Here is a 17,929-nt window from a genome sequence, read left to right as displayed (position 1 = left end):
GGGGCAGTCTCAGAGTGCTAGAGTACATTTTAGAACCTGCTCAGGGTCTTCAGGACTCTCTTTTTCCCTCTGTCCGTGCATGAGGGTCGACATACATACCATAGAAGATGTTCCCGCCCCTTGCATGTCCTTCGATCATCTAAGTTCTGTCTCCCGGTTTTCTGATGTGGAGAGTAGAACTTTTCCTTTGGTTTTGGGACTAAGGACAACAAGAGCACACTCATCTGTTTCCTTCTGTTCCAAACCTTCACACAGGCCCGATGTGCTCCCATGCCCATCTTTGACCCCCCACTCTTGCCAAAGCCAGGCAGGCAACCCTGCCTGACTGCTGGAAGATAAGCCTGCTAGAATGGGTACAAAAGGAGAGACTTGGGGCCATAAGATGGGGAAACAGAGTTGGCATGGTCTGGAGAGAAGAGGGAATACAGGAGACATTTACAAAGGAAAAGGAATTAGCCTTGGTTACTGGCAGAAAGTAGGGTTTAAGAGTAGAGAGAAGGAAAACTCAAGGAGTCCTCTGCCAGCAGATTGTTCCAGGTCAAAAGTCTGAAAGTATGACGCCTTTTTCATTTTGTCACTACTAAAGGAGAAGAACTCAGACACACTTATATCATTCATTCAATCACTTATTCCACAGAATGCCCATACCAGACCAAAACCCATAGTGGTGTGTCAGAGATCCGAACCTGAAAAGCGTTGACCTCAGTGAATAAAATGAAAGTATGTGGAAGGTTAGTTGTGCTGATGTATTTCTGCTGCAGGTTATGGCGCGCTGATGCTAAGTCTCCCAGAGCACACATAAATGGAGAAGTCGGGGAAGACTGGGGATGGGCCGTCACTAGAGCTGTGACTTAGACAATAAGCAGAAGGTCCCCAGGGATGTGTGTGAAGAAGGACATTCCTAGCCAGACAGCACGGACAAGACAATCTACCAAGGCTTCCATTCTCATTACCCAGCGAAACGCATGGCTGGGCATATTGTCATGTGGGACATTAGAGACCCTGCAGGAAAGGCCTCAGTGTAGCTCTTTCTGATTGGAACTGACAGCTTTAGGAGCACCATGTTTCACCCTGACAAGCTTTAACTGAGCATTGTATAGTTTGCTAGGGCTGCCATAACAAACTAGGAGGGACGGAGTGGCTTGAGCAACTGAGATTTCTCAGAAGAAATCTCTCAGAAGAAATCTCAGACTGAAAGTCTGAGATCAAGGTATCCGTGTCTCTGAGCCCTCTCCCCTTGACTTGTTGGTGACCACCTTAACCATGTATCCTCCCATGGCCTTTCCTCTGTGCGCATGCATTCCTCGTGTCCATGTGTCCAAATTTCCTCTTCTTGTAGACACCAGTCAGATTGGATTAGGGCCCACACTGAAGTCCTCACTTCAGCTGAATCACCTACTGAAAGGCCCTATTTCCAAATACAGTCATGTTCTAAGGTATGGAGGGTTACAGCTTCAATATATTAATTTGGGGGCGGGAAACACAACTCAGCCCATAATAAGTACCTCCTGCTTGCAAGGCACCAGGGAAAGTGGTATTAATAAATGAGGCCCAGCATAGTTCAATGTAAATACTTTCGTTTCTTGGTCTATCACTTAATCAGAAGAATCACTTAATATATGAATCAGAATATTTAATTCTAAGCTCATTTGCCCTTGAAACAGTTTTCCCTTTTAGAAAGCCTGCACTTTTCCATTTTCTCTGGGTTCATTGGCCCTTCTAGGGCCCAGTCCTCTCCCTCTGCTCGTGGGAATAGATAATAATAATAATGTGGTCCCTGGGGCTGTATCCCTCCTCCCAATCTATCACAACAGTGACAACAGCAGAGAGGGGACTGGCCACTTCTGGATCTGTGAGGAAGGGTAGCCACAGCATCACACAGTCCAGTGTGACCCCCACTTGATGGGCCACATTGTTCGACTCCAGTACTCTCAGTCCCTGCCTCTGTGCCTCTTCTCTCTGGCAGGATTCCGGGGCTAAGGAGTATACTCCAAAATGGGCCACGGAATCCATGTCAATCCACGTGGTCATGCCCACGTCAGCATTCTCCCTGAAAAGGTACCCCTCACGGGGTGTCTGGGTGGCTCAATTGGTTGAGCATCTGACTCGTGATTTTGGCTCATGTCATGATCTCATGGGTTGTGGGATCAAGCCCAGCATTGGGCTCCATACTCAGCAGGAAATCTTCTTGGGAGTCTCTCTCTCTTCCTCGCTCTCGTCCCCTCCCCCGCTCTCTTGCATGTATGCTCGCTCTCTCTCTACCTCAGATAAATAAGTCTTAAAGTACTCCCTCACCAAAGCATTAGTGAGAAATGTAGACTTCACTGAAGATCTTGAGAAGAAGGAAGAGATTTCTATGGCACATACTATTCAGTAGCTTTCTGACTTAAAAATCCACACCACCTCTAAATTTGTCTTCTCACTGCCTTTTCTTGCACACCTCCTTCATGGCAGCCCGCCCCCGCTCCCAGCTCACCTCCAGTGTACATTGTAGTGTGACTCCATCCCTCAGACAGCAAACCTCACCCTTCTCAGTGCTTCCCAGAACTCAGTGCCATATTGTTCCTATTATTGTTGTTGTTAAGTTTGGTCCATGAGGTGCCATCTTCCCTTGCCTTTGGCTTCTCTAAGTATTTCTTCTGAGCACATATAGTACTCTTGCCCAAGAGGAATCTTAACGCATCCCTGAAAGTGATGCTACAGCCCAGGATTGTGACACTCACATCCACATGCATGGGAAGGTTAAGAGCAACTCTCCCAACCTCAGGTCAACCAGAAGGGATGGTAGTGTGCTGGGGATTCTGGGACATTGAGAGGATGTGTCCCTTGAGGGCCAGGACTGTGCCAAGGGCTTCGGAGATTTATCTTATTGAATCCTGCAAGGAAAGTATTATTGTCCCCATTTTGTAGATGGAGAAGTTGGGGCTCAGAGATGTCAAGTAACTTCCCTGTGCTCATACTGCTGGAGATCTCCAGGCTGGGAAGGACAGGGAAGTCTGTCTGACCCCAGAGCCTTGATTGTGTCATCCTCAGTTTTGAAAGGATCCTCTGACCCTGGGCCTAAGATGATCTTTAAAACTCTTTCTCCTGGGGCGCCTGGGTGGCTCAGTGGGTTAAAGCCTCTGCCTTCGGCTCAGGCCATGATCCCAGGGTCCTGGGATCGAGCCCCGCATCGGGCTCTCTGCTCCGCAGAGAGCCTGCTTCCTCCCCTCTCTCTCTGCCTGCCTCTCTGCCTGCTTGTGATCTCTGTCTGTCAAATAAATAAATAAAATCTTTTAAAAAAAAATAAAAACTCTTTCTCCCCATTAAGCATCTCACCCTCTATGGATCTTGGGAGTGTCACTTCAAATCTTTTGTCCCATTTTGCTCATCTGTAAAATGGGGGTAATATTTGCCCAGCTGCATTCATGGGGCTATTTCATGGAAAGGTATGTCAAATAAAAGTGTGTGTGTGTGTGTGTGTGTCTGTACCAAAAAGTGAAGTATTAGTTAGTTATTAGTATCTTGATGTGTGCCATTGAACAAGATCTAACCAGTGAGTGCCACTACTCTTGGCTTAAACACTATAGGTTAGGACTGTTTTCAGGATAAGACCAAAAAAAAAAAAAAAAAAAAAAAAAAAATCCACAACATTTAGGACTCCTAGAAAGGAACATGGTGGTGTCTCAGGAAACTGATGCTCTTGAACTTGTCCACAAAGAGCAGTGGGTAAGAAGCAACCAGGAGCTCCATGCTACTACATTTTTCCTTTTCTGGAATCTGTGAACTTGGGTTGGGAGCTACACAGAAACATCTTTAGAAGAAATATGGCTGAAGGGAGAAACTGGCTAATTTGTCCATCCCAGGGCATGTCTCTCACATTACCTCCTCTAACACCTACCACAACTTGACCATCAGGACTTGTCTCTTCCTTCTAGAAAACCTGCAGTGGGTCTCTGTGGATTACCATACTTCATACTCTTTCCACCAGGCTACCGTCATCACCTGGGACACCTACCCACATGGACTCACACATATTTCCTTCATTACCCACTTGCCCCTCATGCCAGCACACCTAGGGTACCAGGCAGGCCAGCTTTTCAGTCAGGGTTTGCTGCACGTATGTTGAGAGTCTGGTTGTAAGCACTGCCCCAGAGCACGTGTTCTTGGTACACTCATTCCTGCCTCCATATCCAAGTCTCCAGTCTAGATGTGGCTCCTCCTCTTCATTCAGTCCACCCGCCAGTCTGTGCAGCAGTCATTTAACAAATGTGCACAAAGGCTAAGACTTGGATTCTAAAGTCATCTGGTTGTTGGTTCTAATCCTGACTCAACCACTTCTTCCGGGTGTATTTGGGCACATTATTTCACATTAGTTCAAGGTTAGCACAAAGGTCGAAAGACATCTTAACATAAACCGTCAAGATGGAGTGTGGTGTGTAATAACAGCTGAGTAATTTTTTGCTAGTCTAATTAATATCATAACTACATGCCAGGCACTTGTTAGGAGTAGCCTAATGGTCTGAAGAGAAGGCCAGAGCAGAAGGCAGGAAGGACACATCTCCACTCTGCACACTTGGGTCACACACAAGAAACAGTCCCTGTCCACCTGCAGGGAAGATCAGGCAAGAGGCCAGAAAAAAAAAAATAATAATAATAATTAATTAAAAAAAAAAAAAGTCAAGCAATTAAGGAGAATCAGGCATTTTCCGAGTAGAATGGAATACCATTTCTGGGCAGAATAAAGGCACTGAAGGCTTACCTATCCCTGAAAATCTTTGGGCTCTTCTTGATGTGTCTGTGTGCCTAGGCTGGCGGAGGTATGACTAGAGGTCTGCTGGCAAGTGTAAGGCCCTCACCCATCAGGGAGGGTCTTGTATCACACAGTGAGGGATAGGGTACAACCTAAATGTATGGAATGCCATCAAAGCACTTGTACAGTTCAATTATTTGTTTTAAAGTCAATTCATTCTTTAAGTTTTGAAAGAATGTCTCTGACTCTTCGAGCCCCCCTTAATAGCTCCCTTCTCTGACATATTAGAATAGGCAGCAAATAAAACACTCTTCTTATCACTTGATGATCTAAACCTAGGGTCTTGTGTCACCCTTGGGTAGTCTTAAACATTGCTACTTGTCTCCAGAATTAGATCTTAGATTTCCTGTATGTAGAGACTGCTTCAAATCTTTTGTATGTCCTCACTGTGCTGACTTGCCAGAGCAGGAAAGGACCTACCAGCCGCTGAGCTGTTCCTCTCTGTTTATGGATAGAACTCAAGCTGAGGGGCTTGAGGTCCTGCCCAAGCTAGCTATGTTCCTTACTGTTGCTTTACCAACATATTCATTAGCAACAGTTTTTGCAGCTGTTAGGACAAAGCCAGGTAGATGTAAGAAGACTATTTCTGACTGCGAAGTCCCATCCAAACGGAAGCTAATCAGGACCTGGCATATATTGTGTCTTAAAAGAAACCAGGCCATGAGTGGGTAGAAGGATGGTGAGAAGGTCCTCATCGTGGCCATTACATTTCTCAGAACCCCAGTGCTCGCTCTCTGCCTGTAGAGTCACACATAAAATGTTAGGGGGTGAGTGTGGGAGGAATCAAAGCATCAGCCAGACTTGCAAGAGAGGAAGTGAGTCTGTGTGGCTGGCGGAGAGCGAAGGGACCGGAGTTTCTGAGGGAGTGCGCCAGACTGTCATACCACGGCAGGAAAATAACTCATTTCCCGAGTCTTCGCTGTCAGCAGTTGGTTTAATAATACCTTTTCAGGAAAAGAAAATTAAAAATGAATATTTCAGGGATACCTGGGTGGCTCAGTTGATTAAGCATCTGCCTTCAGCTCAGGTCGTGATTCCAGGATCCTGGGGTAAAGTCCCATGTTGGGCTCCCTGCTCAGCAGGTAGACTGCTTCTCCCTCTCCCTCTGCCTGCTGCTCCCCCTGCTTGTACTCTCCCTCTGTGGCAAATAATTAAAATCTTTAAAATAAATAAATAAAAATTTTAAAAAGAGTGAGCATTTCAATTAAAACACATCCGTATTTTATAAAAGTTAAAATACAAACCAAGGATGTAAATCACATGTGGGCACCAAGGATGAGACACAACCTTGCAAATGACCTCATTTCAATCCAGAAACAAAAGGCAGCACATTATTGGTGGGGTCTCAGAGAGTAAAAGAAATGATCCTCGAGACTTTGACAGGAAACAAATGGATGCGGCGACTGTGCCTCCTGACTTATGCCTGTGTGGACGGGGCTGCGTTTGCTCCAGACCCACCTCTTTCCCACATAGCACGACTTCAGGTCCTGGCTGAAATGACCAAGCACATGCTGGTTAATTAACCTGACATGCTTCTGCAGAACAGACCAGCAAATCAGGCGAATGCCTCTGCCATCACCTACAGGCTGTAATTCTCTGTGTTCCGTTGCTCTAATGAAGCCTGATTTCTTTGTTCCCCAATTGATTGCCATGGAAGTATTGCTCAACATGGCAACCACACAGACTAGGGCTAATTCCAGCTGGCGCCAGAAGGTAAAGCACACCAAACAGAGGGCTTTCCCTAAAAGGAGACCAAGGGTAGGAAACCTTGTGTTTTGTTTTGTTTTTTTTTAAGATTTTATTTATTTGTCAGAGAACGAACACAAGAGTGCACAAGCCAGGGAGCAGCAGGCAGATGGGGAAACTCAGCGGGGAGTCCGATATGGGGTTCCATCCCAGGACCCCAGGGTCATGACCTGAGCTGAAGGCAGACACTTAACCGACTGAGCCACCCAGGGGTCCCAATAGTAGGAAACCTTATGAAAGTCTGATTGGCTTAAGGGGATTTGGAGTTAGCCCTGGATGTGGATCTTCATTCTGCAACTTAACCAGCTATTTAAATTGGAATTTCAATTGTCTCCTCTATAAAATGAGGTGATAACCTAAACAGGCCCTCCGTACCATCCGCACCCTTCCACGGTGCTAATAAATGCACTGAAACAGCTCTTCTCCATCTTCTCACCTCAGCTTCCAACTCTTTCCCTTTTCCCCTCACTCAGGAGATTTGCTTCTGTTTTCACTGAGAAAGAAGAAGCAATCAAAAGAGAAGAAGCACATCCGACGAGCACAGACTTCACCAGTTTGTCTGCCTCTCTCTCTCTCCATATGGATCAACTACCTCATTCCAGCCCAAACTTAACTGTTCCTCCAGTGAACTGGGTCTCACCTCCTCCCATCTACTCGAAGACATCAACCCAGCATTTTCCCACTCTCTTCTACAGCATCAGATTAATAACATGCTGAAATAATCTCCCAAATTTAAATAAAACCAAACTCACCCATCATACTGCATCCCCTTCCCCTGTAACTATCCCTCTCTAGAGCAGAACTGCTTGTGCTCACCACCGCCATTTTTTCTTGAAATTATCAGCTAGGTCTTCACCCCTACCACATCATTACATCTGCTACCATTAAATACCCCCCGCCTTTGGTGCACCTGGATGGCTCAGTCAGTTAAATATCCAACTCTCGGTTTTGGCTCAGGTCGTGATCTCAGGGTGGTGAGACTGAGCCCCGCATCAGGCTCTTTGCTCAGCATGGAGTCTGCTTGAGATTCTTTCCCTCTGACTGCCCCTCCCCCGCGGTAGTGTCCCTCCTCCCCGCTCACATGGGCGTGTATACTCTCTCTCAAATAAACAAACAAACTAAGAAACAAAAGATTCCCCAAAGACATTCTCCCTAACCCTCACATTACGTGATGTATAAGCTTCATTGGATGATGTGGGTTCTTCTTTCTTGAATCAATTTATTCCCAGAGATTTCACTCCTTCCTCACCAGTCTCTCCTCAGATTCCTTTGTTTTTCTTTGATTGTCTTGGCTCGAAATATTTCCTTAATTTCCTTGACCTTCAGGTCTCCATCCTCAGAGCACTTCTATTCAGTGTCCACATTAACTACATAGTGATCTCATCAAGCCTCATGGCTGTAAGTACCACCTGTGCCTTCATGACCCTCACCTCTCGCCTGAATTCCAAGGTCATATATCCAGCTCCACATGAATTAATAAGTATTTCAAACTTACTTTCTCCAACTCAACCCTTCATCCCCACCCCACTTCTCCATACCAACTCTCTTCTTCTCCAGGACTCTTCCTTTGAGTAAATGGACCTTCTATCTACCCACTGCCTCAAGCCCAAAACCTTGAAACCATTCATGAGTCCCCTTTCCTTCATATTCCATATCCAGTCCCTCAACAAGCCCATTCTGTTCTACCTTCAAACTGTACCCCATATTCAACCATGTTGCATCCTAGCTATGGCAGGGCAAGACAAAATGAATTCTCCCTGGGATAATTGCAAGAGTCTCCAACTGGTCTCCGGGCTTCCATCTTGCCCTCCTCTAATCTGTTTTCCACATAGAAGCCAAAGGAACCCTTTTAAAATTCTTTACTCAAAACCATCACCCTTAGGATAAATTCTGAGGCCCTTGCCATGGTCTGCAAGGCCTGGCATGAAGCTAATCCTTGACTTCTCTGCCCCTTTTATCTATCCCTCAACCTTCTGCCCCAGACACACTGACCTCTTGGTATTCCTCAAACACACCCACCCTTTGTCATGGCCTTTGCCCATAGTTTCCCCCACTACCCAGAATGCTCTTCTCCAAAGTAGCTCATGCCCTCACCTCTCATGTGTCCTTGCTCCAGTGTCACCAGTCAGAGAAGCCTTCCTCATCACCTTTTTTTTTTTTAAGATTTTATTTATTTGATAGAGATCACAAATTGGCAGAGGCAGGCAGAGAGAGAGGAAGGGAAGCAGGCTTCCTGCTGAGCAGAGAGCCCGATGTGGGCCTCGATCTCAGGACCCTGGGATCATGACCTGAGCTGAAGTCAGAGGCTTAACCCACTGAGTAACCCAGGTGCCCTTCTTCATCACCTTTTAAAGCCTGGCTCCACTTTTATTTACTTCATTCCTCTTATCCTTAGCCAAACTTATATTATATACATCTTTGATTATTTATTTACTTTCTATCTCCTTAAACCCTTAAAACCTTAAGGGGAAGGATTTTACTTTTTTCCACTGCTATAGCCTCAAAGCCAAGGCCAGTGCCTGGCTCATAGTGTGACATAATAAATACTTATTGAGTGAATTATTGAATGAGTGAATGATCTCTTACTCATCAGATCACTAGTATGATTACATGAATTAAAATATATAGAGCAATTTCTAGCACATGGCAAAATACTTGAGAACATATGTTTCTTCTCCCATTATTATTATTATTATTATTATTATTATTATTATTTTAAAATGGAGCTGGGCTGTAGCAGTGTTGCCACAGCTAATCATTTTGTGACACCTGCTATTATCAAGGTTTGCTTCTATTTCTGTATTTTATATGTTCCCATCTGGCCTCTACTCTTTGAGGAATAATTTGAGAAAATGTATTCCTTTGAGCTCACTGCTCAGACTTTGTTTAACTTGTAGGTATTTCTTTTAAGCTATCCACTTGAATAAGAAATGTCACAATGGCTTCCAAGGCAAATTCTCCAGCTCTATAGGCAGGGAGGCTCTGAAAGTCTGAAACAGTTCCAGCTACATCCCACAGGACAAGGAAAATGCTACAGGTGTCTTGGCATCTTGCTAAACTTCCAGGGAACACTGAATACCATATATGGAAAGTTCTGAAGTCAGAAATAAAGCACATGAGCACAGGAAGGAGACCAGACTGGACATACATAGACAGCACCCCATGACCTTCCCGGCATATCAACAGGGTCCATAGAGTGTGAGAGAAGCCCCAAAGGGGAGTCTGCTGCTCCCCTTTGTTAAACGGGCATGCTCTTTTATTTTTAAGAAATTTGAAGTCTGTAAAACAAGGGAAATAGCTCCCCAAAAATCAGATTTGCTTTCTCACTGCACATCCTTTCCCACTCTCACTGTCCACCAAAAGTAGTTCTATCCCCCTCAGGGGTGAGAGGCAAAATCCCCTCCGTTCCCTTTCCATCACCAGTCAATCACTGTCAGTGCAAAGAGTGTAGGCTTAAAGAAAAGTCAATTTAATTCTGATCCCTGGGCTTGACTCACATGAGCTGTGTGACTTTGGGCAAGTCCCTTAACCTCCCTCAGCCATTTCTCCAGGAGTAAAAACAACAGTGCCTTCACTGGATGGTTGGGAAGATGAACAAGGGTCACCTGGGGATGAACCTGCTATTATTAAAATCAGGATAGGTGCTTTTTTTTTGTTCTGCTTCTGAGACAAGGGGAGCCAGTTTATTGAACCATCTAAACTTCATGGCAAGCAATACGCAGGACTTCATTTCTCTATATGATGATATTTGCTCAGATAAATCACCCTCGCCCTGGGTTGCACAACCCACGACAAAATCTTAGCACATTCCTTAATTTCCTGGTCACTTTATTAAAATCTGTCCACAATAAAACTCTAGTCTTATCTATTTAAACCTTCCCCTACCTCCAGCACCAGCGCAGGTGATAGCCTGAAGGACAGGAAGTGAGGAAGTTCTGTTCTCCTTTCTGGCTTTCTGGCCCTCATGCTGGTGTGGGTCCATCTCAGTGAGCTGTTTCATGCCCCCTCTTACTTAGCTTTGCTGGAGATGGAGGGTCCCTTTCATAATAAATGCGGGGCTCCTAAGAACACATGACCCTGCTCCCCTATATCCATCAGGATAGGCTAGGTTATGGTACAGTGACAAACAGCTCCAAAATAACTCATGAGTACCTCCTTCTCTTCCTTCTTCAGTGTCTTCAGAGCCTCTGGTGAGTTTGGGCAGTAGGGCGAAGGGAAAGAGACAGGGTTCTTGGCCGACCCATTGTTTCTGACTTTTAATGTAGGGTATTGTTGCTCCTCTGGCCAGCCCTTTCTGGGCTATGATGCTTCATTGCTGACTAAGTGGACCTCCTCTGTAGGGCCTGCAAGTCCTTCTCCCCAGCCAGTTCCCTGAAGTGGGGTGCTGCCTTCATATAGCCACAGCCAACCTCACGTGGGCAAAGAAGTAAAATCCCAGCCCATGGCAGGAAGGTGAGAAGAACCAATGTATTGCTGTGTACAGACAATAGATACCCAACTTAATGGTTTCAAACACCAGTCATCTCTTCAATTGATGGTTCTGGGAGCTGACAATTTGGATGGGACTCCGCTTGACAGTTCTTCTGGTCTCATCTGGATGCTTTCATTCCCGGCAGGGAAACAGGGTGGCTCTGCTTCACTGGTCTCGCACACATAAAAGGAGGTGACTGGACTGGGGGTGTGTCTCCCATCATCTTTTGGCCAACATTGGGTTGGTTCCTCTGGCAGTTTGGCAAGTTTCCAAGAGGGAGGATAGAGCACACAAGGCATGTTGAGGGCAGGCCAGGCACCTGCTTAAACAGGATCGGAACCGGCTTTTTTTTTTTTTTTTTTTTTTGGTCAAATACCCTGAACCCACGAGCTCCAAGGAGTGCAGAAACATGCTACCTTTGGTGGATGGGGCTGTGAAGTCACATTGCAAAGGTGAATGGGGAAGGGTAATGGAAGAAAATTGTAGCATTTTTGCAGTCTGCCCCAAGCATGAAAGGCCACAGCTTCCTGATCCTCTGAGGAACAGGTTGGAGGGTTGATGCAGAAGTGATGTGGCTTGACAAGGCCAGATCAGCTCATCTTGTGTGTCTTGGAGAGGTGTTCGACTACTCTCGATTGGGGCCTTTTTTAGACTCGTTTGCTTGGCCCCTTTTTGTCTGCAGCTTTGGGTCAAAGACATTAATTCTAGACAACGGGCAGAGCCCCCCTGGATATTCAGTTACAAAAGGAAACTACTTTGAGGGTAAAGTGACCTTTTGCAGGTCATGAAGCTACTAAGTGCTTTATACCTTTATCTGGGCAGAGGGAGAAGCATGCACAAAAGGTGGGCAATGAGAAAGCATAGTAAATACCACAGACTTTCAAAGAACCACTGTGGCTGGCATGGACAGCAAGGTTCGGTTTGCTACAAGGTGTCATGGGGACCCAGAAGCCACCAGTCCCTAGAGCCCACGACAAGGAGCTTTTCTTTAGATTTAAGAACAAAGGAAACCTTGTGAAAAATTTAAACAGCAGGTTCAGCAACTCATAAATACGGAAATCCGTATTTCCAAAAGATCCTTCTGTCTCCAGTAGGAAGGCTGGGTTGGCAGTGCAGGCTGGACCAAACCCGGGCCTTTCAGTATTTACTAGTTTTCCAAGCCCATGTTTTAATTCTCCCTAAGTTCCAAGGCAAAGGAGAATAGGATCCAGTTTGCCATGACTGACAACAAGAGGCAAGGCAAGGAGAAGAGCAGAGAAAGTCCAAAAATCCCACACTGTGTCCTCCACGAACACACACACACACACACACACACACACACACACACACACACACATTACTCATCCATGTGCCTCAGACCCAAGTAGGCTTGAGAGTTTCTGGCTCCCATTCTGTGGAGCCAGATGAATTCGAGTCAGACAGTGGCCTCTTCTGCTTTGCCGTGTGTAGGGACAAGTGGCTGCTAAGTGACAGTCAGAGAGAAAGACCAGCAGAGGCCCTGGCCTGGCAGATGCAGCCATTGAGCCCAGAAGGTCGTATGCTTCATATTTCCAGTTATTCCAATTCAGAAGGCAAATGGTGTCGAACGTCTAGTGTCATGGGCCGTTTTGATAGCACATTGGTAGGACCTCAAGGAGGCAGGGAAGAGGAGCAGGGCCAGAAGCAGAAGCACCTTGGAGCCTCTTTGGGCAGTCTGGCTCAGCACGGGGTGGAGAAGGGGCTGCCAGATACCCACTAGGCACAGGAACATCGGGGAACCTCCTTGGGGTGGAGGGTATCAGCGGAAAGAGGGCAGTACCTGGAGCAGACCTCACCCCCACAGCATGAGTCTGCATGACTGATCGTAAGAGAGTGTTCTGTCATTGCATTGCAGCTCCAGAAACTAAAACGATCACTTTCTTTCAAGACCAAGAGTTTACGGAGCAAAAGTGCTGACAACTTCTTCCAGCGAACCAACAGCGACGTGAAGCTACAGGCTGACATGCTGGCTGAGGTCAGCCCCAGCTCCAGCCCACTCCCTGCCTCTGGAAGCCTGACGTCCACACCCACCAGGGCCAGCCTGCACCCAGGGGCTGGCGGCAAGGCCCACGCCTTTCAGGAGCACATCTTCAAGAAGCCCACTTTCTGTGACGTCTGCAACCACATGATCGTGGGTAAGGCCTCCCCCACCTCCACATCCAGGGTCCCTGCCCCACTGGAAGGCAAGTGAGAGTGGTATAGCCTGAGTCCAGGCCCCAGGACATATTCTGAGCCTCACAGATGTACATGAGAGCAGGTTGTTTTGGGAATGTTCTGGAGAACAATAGTTGTGCACGGGGAAGGGAAGTAGGACTGGGCAGAGGGAGAAGTTTGATGGTGATACAGTTGGAACTTCAGCCATCCCCCCCAGGGAGCCCTGGACAGTCAACTGCACAGAGGCTAGTGGTCTGGGACTTTGTACCACTGTATTACCTCTTGCTGTGGCTGGGCAGCCCCTGGGGAAGGTACATAATCTGGACAAAGCAGCTCTTTTCAGCCGGGGCAGTGGGCAAAGAGGAAATCAGTGGGAGGCAACCAGGATGCTGGGCAGGTGGGCACGGAATGCTTGGATACATCAGGGGGACCTGAGGGACACTATCCCAGAATCAACCACGGGGCATGTGGCACTGTCTGTCTGGGGCAGCCTGGGCAGGGAGTCTGCAGCTGGGTGCATTACAGGGGAAGGACCCAGATAGGCAGGTGTGGGAGGATGATTCTGCGGGGGAGGCACTGAACCAGGCAGGAAAGGTGATTGAGCCACCATTCCGTACAAGTCTGGACCTGGCACGGACTCACTCACAGTACCTCAGAGAAATGGGGGCAGCCTGAGAGTCTTAGGGGTTGTGCCCAGATGAAGCAAATGATCTATGACATGTCCCAGCCACAAGGAAGAGGTAGGCCGTTCCGAGCCACATTCACAGAAATGCCACCGTTCCTACTCTTCTGCCTCTCCTATGTCAGGAACCCAGTGACCAAACAGATGGAGGAAATCATAAAGGCAGTTTGGGGTTGGGGGGTGGGGCGGGACTCAGAATGAGTTTAAACCAGTTGTTTCAAGAGCAGCTTTCAATCCTGGTAATTGACTAGTGGCCACAGAACACAGACAGGCCTGTGTGTGCTATCAGGGCACAGAGAGGGTGTTGCCCAACCCACACCCCACCCCCAGTAGGAGAAGTTAAAGGGCATCACGCACAGAAATGAGGCCGAAAAATGAAAAATGCAGGGCTGATCCAGATCCAGATGTGGACTGTCTTCCCAAGATGGTGCTGACCCACCAGATGTGTAGCCAATCGAATTCCTGGAGCACCTGGAAGCACCCTGAGGCCTTCCCCACCCCCTTGCAGCCCAGATGCTACAGGGTTGGGTTTTGACATGAATGCTTTAGTGAAGGACACTTTTTTTTTTATTTATTTTTTATTTATTTTCAGCATAACAGTATTCATTATTTTTGCACCACACCCAGTGCTCCATGCAATCCGTGCCCTAATACCCACTACCTGGTTCCCCTAACCTCCCACCCCCCGCCCCTTCAAAACCCTCAGATTGTTTTTCAGAGTCCATAGTCTCTCATGGTTCACCTCCCCTTCCAATTTCCCTCAACTCCCTTCTCTGAGAAGGGAGTAGGGAAGGACACTTTTATGATCAAGTTGGCCCCAGGGCCCAGTGAGGACCCAGGCAAAAGCCAATAAGCCCTGCAGTCTCATGTTCCAGATCTTCTACCCTGACACACACCTCCCAGCCCCACTCCTTCCCCACCAGGACCAGCTTCCTATAGCCTGGCATCTCTTCCGAGGCTAACTGTTGTCTCGAGCCAGATTCCCTAGAAGCAGAACTTGAGAGGGGAGTTAGGTGCACTGTGATCAGTTGAGGGGGCTGAATAAGAAAGTGGCCTTAGTAGGGTCCCACTTCAGCCAGCTCTGGAGGGAGCTCTGCATGGGTCGCACAGCTGGTCCTTCTTTGAGGCAAGCCTTTTGTAGCCTGCTTTCAGTGGGCCTCCCTCCTCCTCCCACGATGGCCTGGGCCAAGTGGCTCATGTTCTGCTGAAGGCAATTTTCTGGAGAAGGAAGGTAGCTGTGAGTCATCAGTAGCCAGCACACACGCCTCTGGTATATTAGGGGCTTTTTGCTACTGTGAGAGAATATCACAAACTTAGTGGATTAAAACAACACAGATGTATTATCTTATAGTTCTGGATGTTGAAAGTCCACAGTGGGTCTCACTGGGCTAAAATCAGGGCTTCAGGAGCTCCATTCCTTTCTGGAGGCTCTAGGGGAGAATATATGTTCTTTCTTCCTACAGCTTCTACAGACGCCCCCCTACCTTGGCTTGTGGCTCCTTCTGTGTTCATACAAAGTTATAATGACAGGTTGCATCTCTCTCACACAGCCATCTCACTGGTCCTGACTCTCCCTCTTGTGCCCACTGGGATACTCTCCATCTCAAGGCCTCCTGATTAGCCACCTTACTCCCTTCTGCATCTTTGACTTCCCCTTGCCTTGTAACATAACATGTTCTTCAGGTCTGGAGATTAGGAGGTGGACACCTATGGGGAGCCATTCCTCTGCCTGTGCCAACCCCATAGGAGTATCTGGGCAGAGTATCAACAGTGTCCACCACAACAGTGGAAGAAAACTGTGGTTGAAGATCACAAGACTGGCCTCTGTTGATTCCTCTCCATCCTGGCTTTGGTACCAATCACATGATTGTCGCACAGCTGATGGCTCTGTCATGTGATGTGGTGAGAGGTATTTTCATTCAGCATAGGCAAAGAGGCACCTTTCTGTTCAGTGCACAACGTGTGGACAATGCTGACCCATGTTTTGCTATTACCCATGGCTATTACCATGGCATCATTAGCCTTTTGCTTTCCAGATAAAATGATGAAAGAGAGTGAGGATAGGAGAAAGTATCAGGTGCATGGAATCAGGCTGGATTTGAACCCCATGCAGCTATGTGACCGAGTGCCAGTAACTCACCTTCTCTGAGCATGTGTCCTCATTTTATGTGGAGAAAATAATAACACCCTCAGGGAGGTTGAATGGTCTAGTGAACTGGCAGAGGGAAAGTACCAGGCATCAGAAGGCTCTCAGTAAAGGGGGTCCATCGGAGTTGGTATTATCATTATCATTATTAGAGGAGAAAATAGTCATTGCTGTCCTGAAGCAGAGAAACATACTCAGAGGATAGACCAAATTAGCTTTACAGAAAAAAAAAGTTAAATTTAATAGGCATAAATAATCGAAGTAAATAATGTCCAGCTAACAAGAAGTAATTAGTCCCTCATGTATGTGGCAATGTTTTAGGGACATGTCAAGGATTGTCTATCATTCTGAGTTTCATATTTTATGAGGAATATGGACAAGCAGGTGGGTGTCTGGAAGAGAGTGATCAGAGTGGTGAGTGGTGAGTGGTGTATCAAAATAAAATCGTGAGGAAACTCTGGGAGTTTGGTGTGTAAAAGATTGAGGATGTGCAGCTGTGTTTGAAAGTACCATGTTTGAAGTCAAGAGACTCATGCAATGTGACTTTAGAAGGGAGGATTGGAAACAAGGGGTAGAGTAAAAGGCAAACTTGAGTGGGAATGTAACCATTTAACCCATGCACTTGAGCTGTGAATAGTGCGTGGTTTAACTTCTGTCAGGCAGAGGTCATCTGATAATCTTCAAAATGTTCGTGCTTCCCAAAGAAGCCAACGTCTCTCATCACTGAACTTGGACGTATCAGTGATTTCCAGTATGACCAGGAAGGCGGGATTCTGCTGTCCCCTTTACTCTTGGCCAAGGCCCAGTTAAGGGTGGGATGTTCAAACAGGGGAGCAATGTCTGCCTCTCTGGTGATCATGGACACAAGGAGTGTCTTCGTCATCATCTTCAGAAAACCGTATTCTACTCACACTCTCACTTCCCAGTCATTGTCATTCACGTCCTTCCTATGACCAAACCTCATTTCAGAGCTGCGTTTGTGTAGCTCCACGATTCTTCAGTTTTGCTGAGTAACGAGTGCTCTTGAGCCGCAGCTTTCTTGGACTCTTCCTTGGGCTACTTTGGAACCACTGAGGTTGGGCTTCTCTTGCATGTTCTCCTGCTCGTCTCTTACCCTTTCCTCTGACAAGTGGGCCAGCCAGGGTGTGTTCTTCCCATGGCAAGGACAAGGGGAAGCACATAGAGCTGCTTAAGGCCTCAGCTTCCTGGAGGAGGCAGGCCGTCCCATCTGGTGACATTCCTCCAGGCTGTGGGCCCAGCCCATGTCAAAGGGTGGAGAAACGCACTCTCTCCAGGGACTGCAAAGCCACCTGGCAAAAGACACACATGCGGGCCGAGGCAAAGATGGGGTCAAGAATCTAACCTACCATAGTACTGAAGGTGACCTCTGCATCATTGAACCTTTTTGAAAGTGGGTGGATGGCACCAAGTCTTGGGGCTGTCCCACCCTTCCGCTTCCCTTTCCCAGGTAACGCCTCAGGTCTGACTGCGAGCCTGGCGGGAAGGGGGTCTTATGTCCTGCGCTCAGGATACGGAGGCTGCTTGGCCTCCAAGCTTGGTTTCCTGTCTGCTTAGCTGTCTTCCAAGGCTGCTGTGTCACTTTCAGTTGCCTATAAATTCCCACCAGGCCTTTCAAGGCAGTGCTATTCGTAATCCTTCACCTGTTGCATTGTCACCTGTTTTAATTCTCAGTGTGATGAGTGTGATAAGACAAAGGAACATGTGCTTTTTAAATGAGTAATGGAAATGAGTTTGCCTCTGAAGAATATCACAATCATTAACCTCAGGGGGGATTTTAGGAGCTTCTCAAGTACAGCCCAATTTTGAAAGACTCCATTTTGGAAAAAAAAAATAAAATGAAATGCCCTGTGCTAAAGAGAACTTTACTATATTTTTCCCTTATTAGGATTAAATTGATAT

At 47.0% G+C, this 17,929-nt stretch overlaps 1 protein-coding gene across 1 annotated transcript in view; it reads left to right on the top strand.

Annotated features, from left to right (window-relative positions):
• Positions 1 to 17,929, top strand: part of STAC (SH3 and cysteine rich domain) — a 143,912-nt gene that overhangs the window by 46,695 nt on the left and 79,288 nt on the right. Inside the window, exon 2 of the mRNA XM_059162150.1 lies at positions 12,883 to 13,162. Coding sequence (XP_059018133.1) covers positions 12,883 to 13,162 — 280 coding nt within the window. The remainder of the gene's footprint in view (positions 1 to 12,882; positions 13,163 to 17,929) is intronic.

The sequence above is a fragment of the Mustela lutreola genome, chromosome 2 (genome assembly GCF_030435805.1).
Source record: "Mustela lutreola isolate mMusLut2 chromosome 2, mMusLut2.pri, whole genome shotgun sequence".
NCBI classification, from domain to species: domain Eukaryota; kingdom Metazoa; phylum Chordata; class Mammalia; order Carnivora; family Mustelidae; genus Mustela; species Mustela lutreola.
The sequence above is the reverse complement of the archived record's forward strand: the minus strand, read 5'-3'. Positions and strand labels throughout refer to the sequence as shown.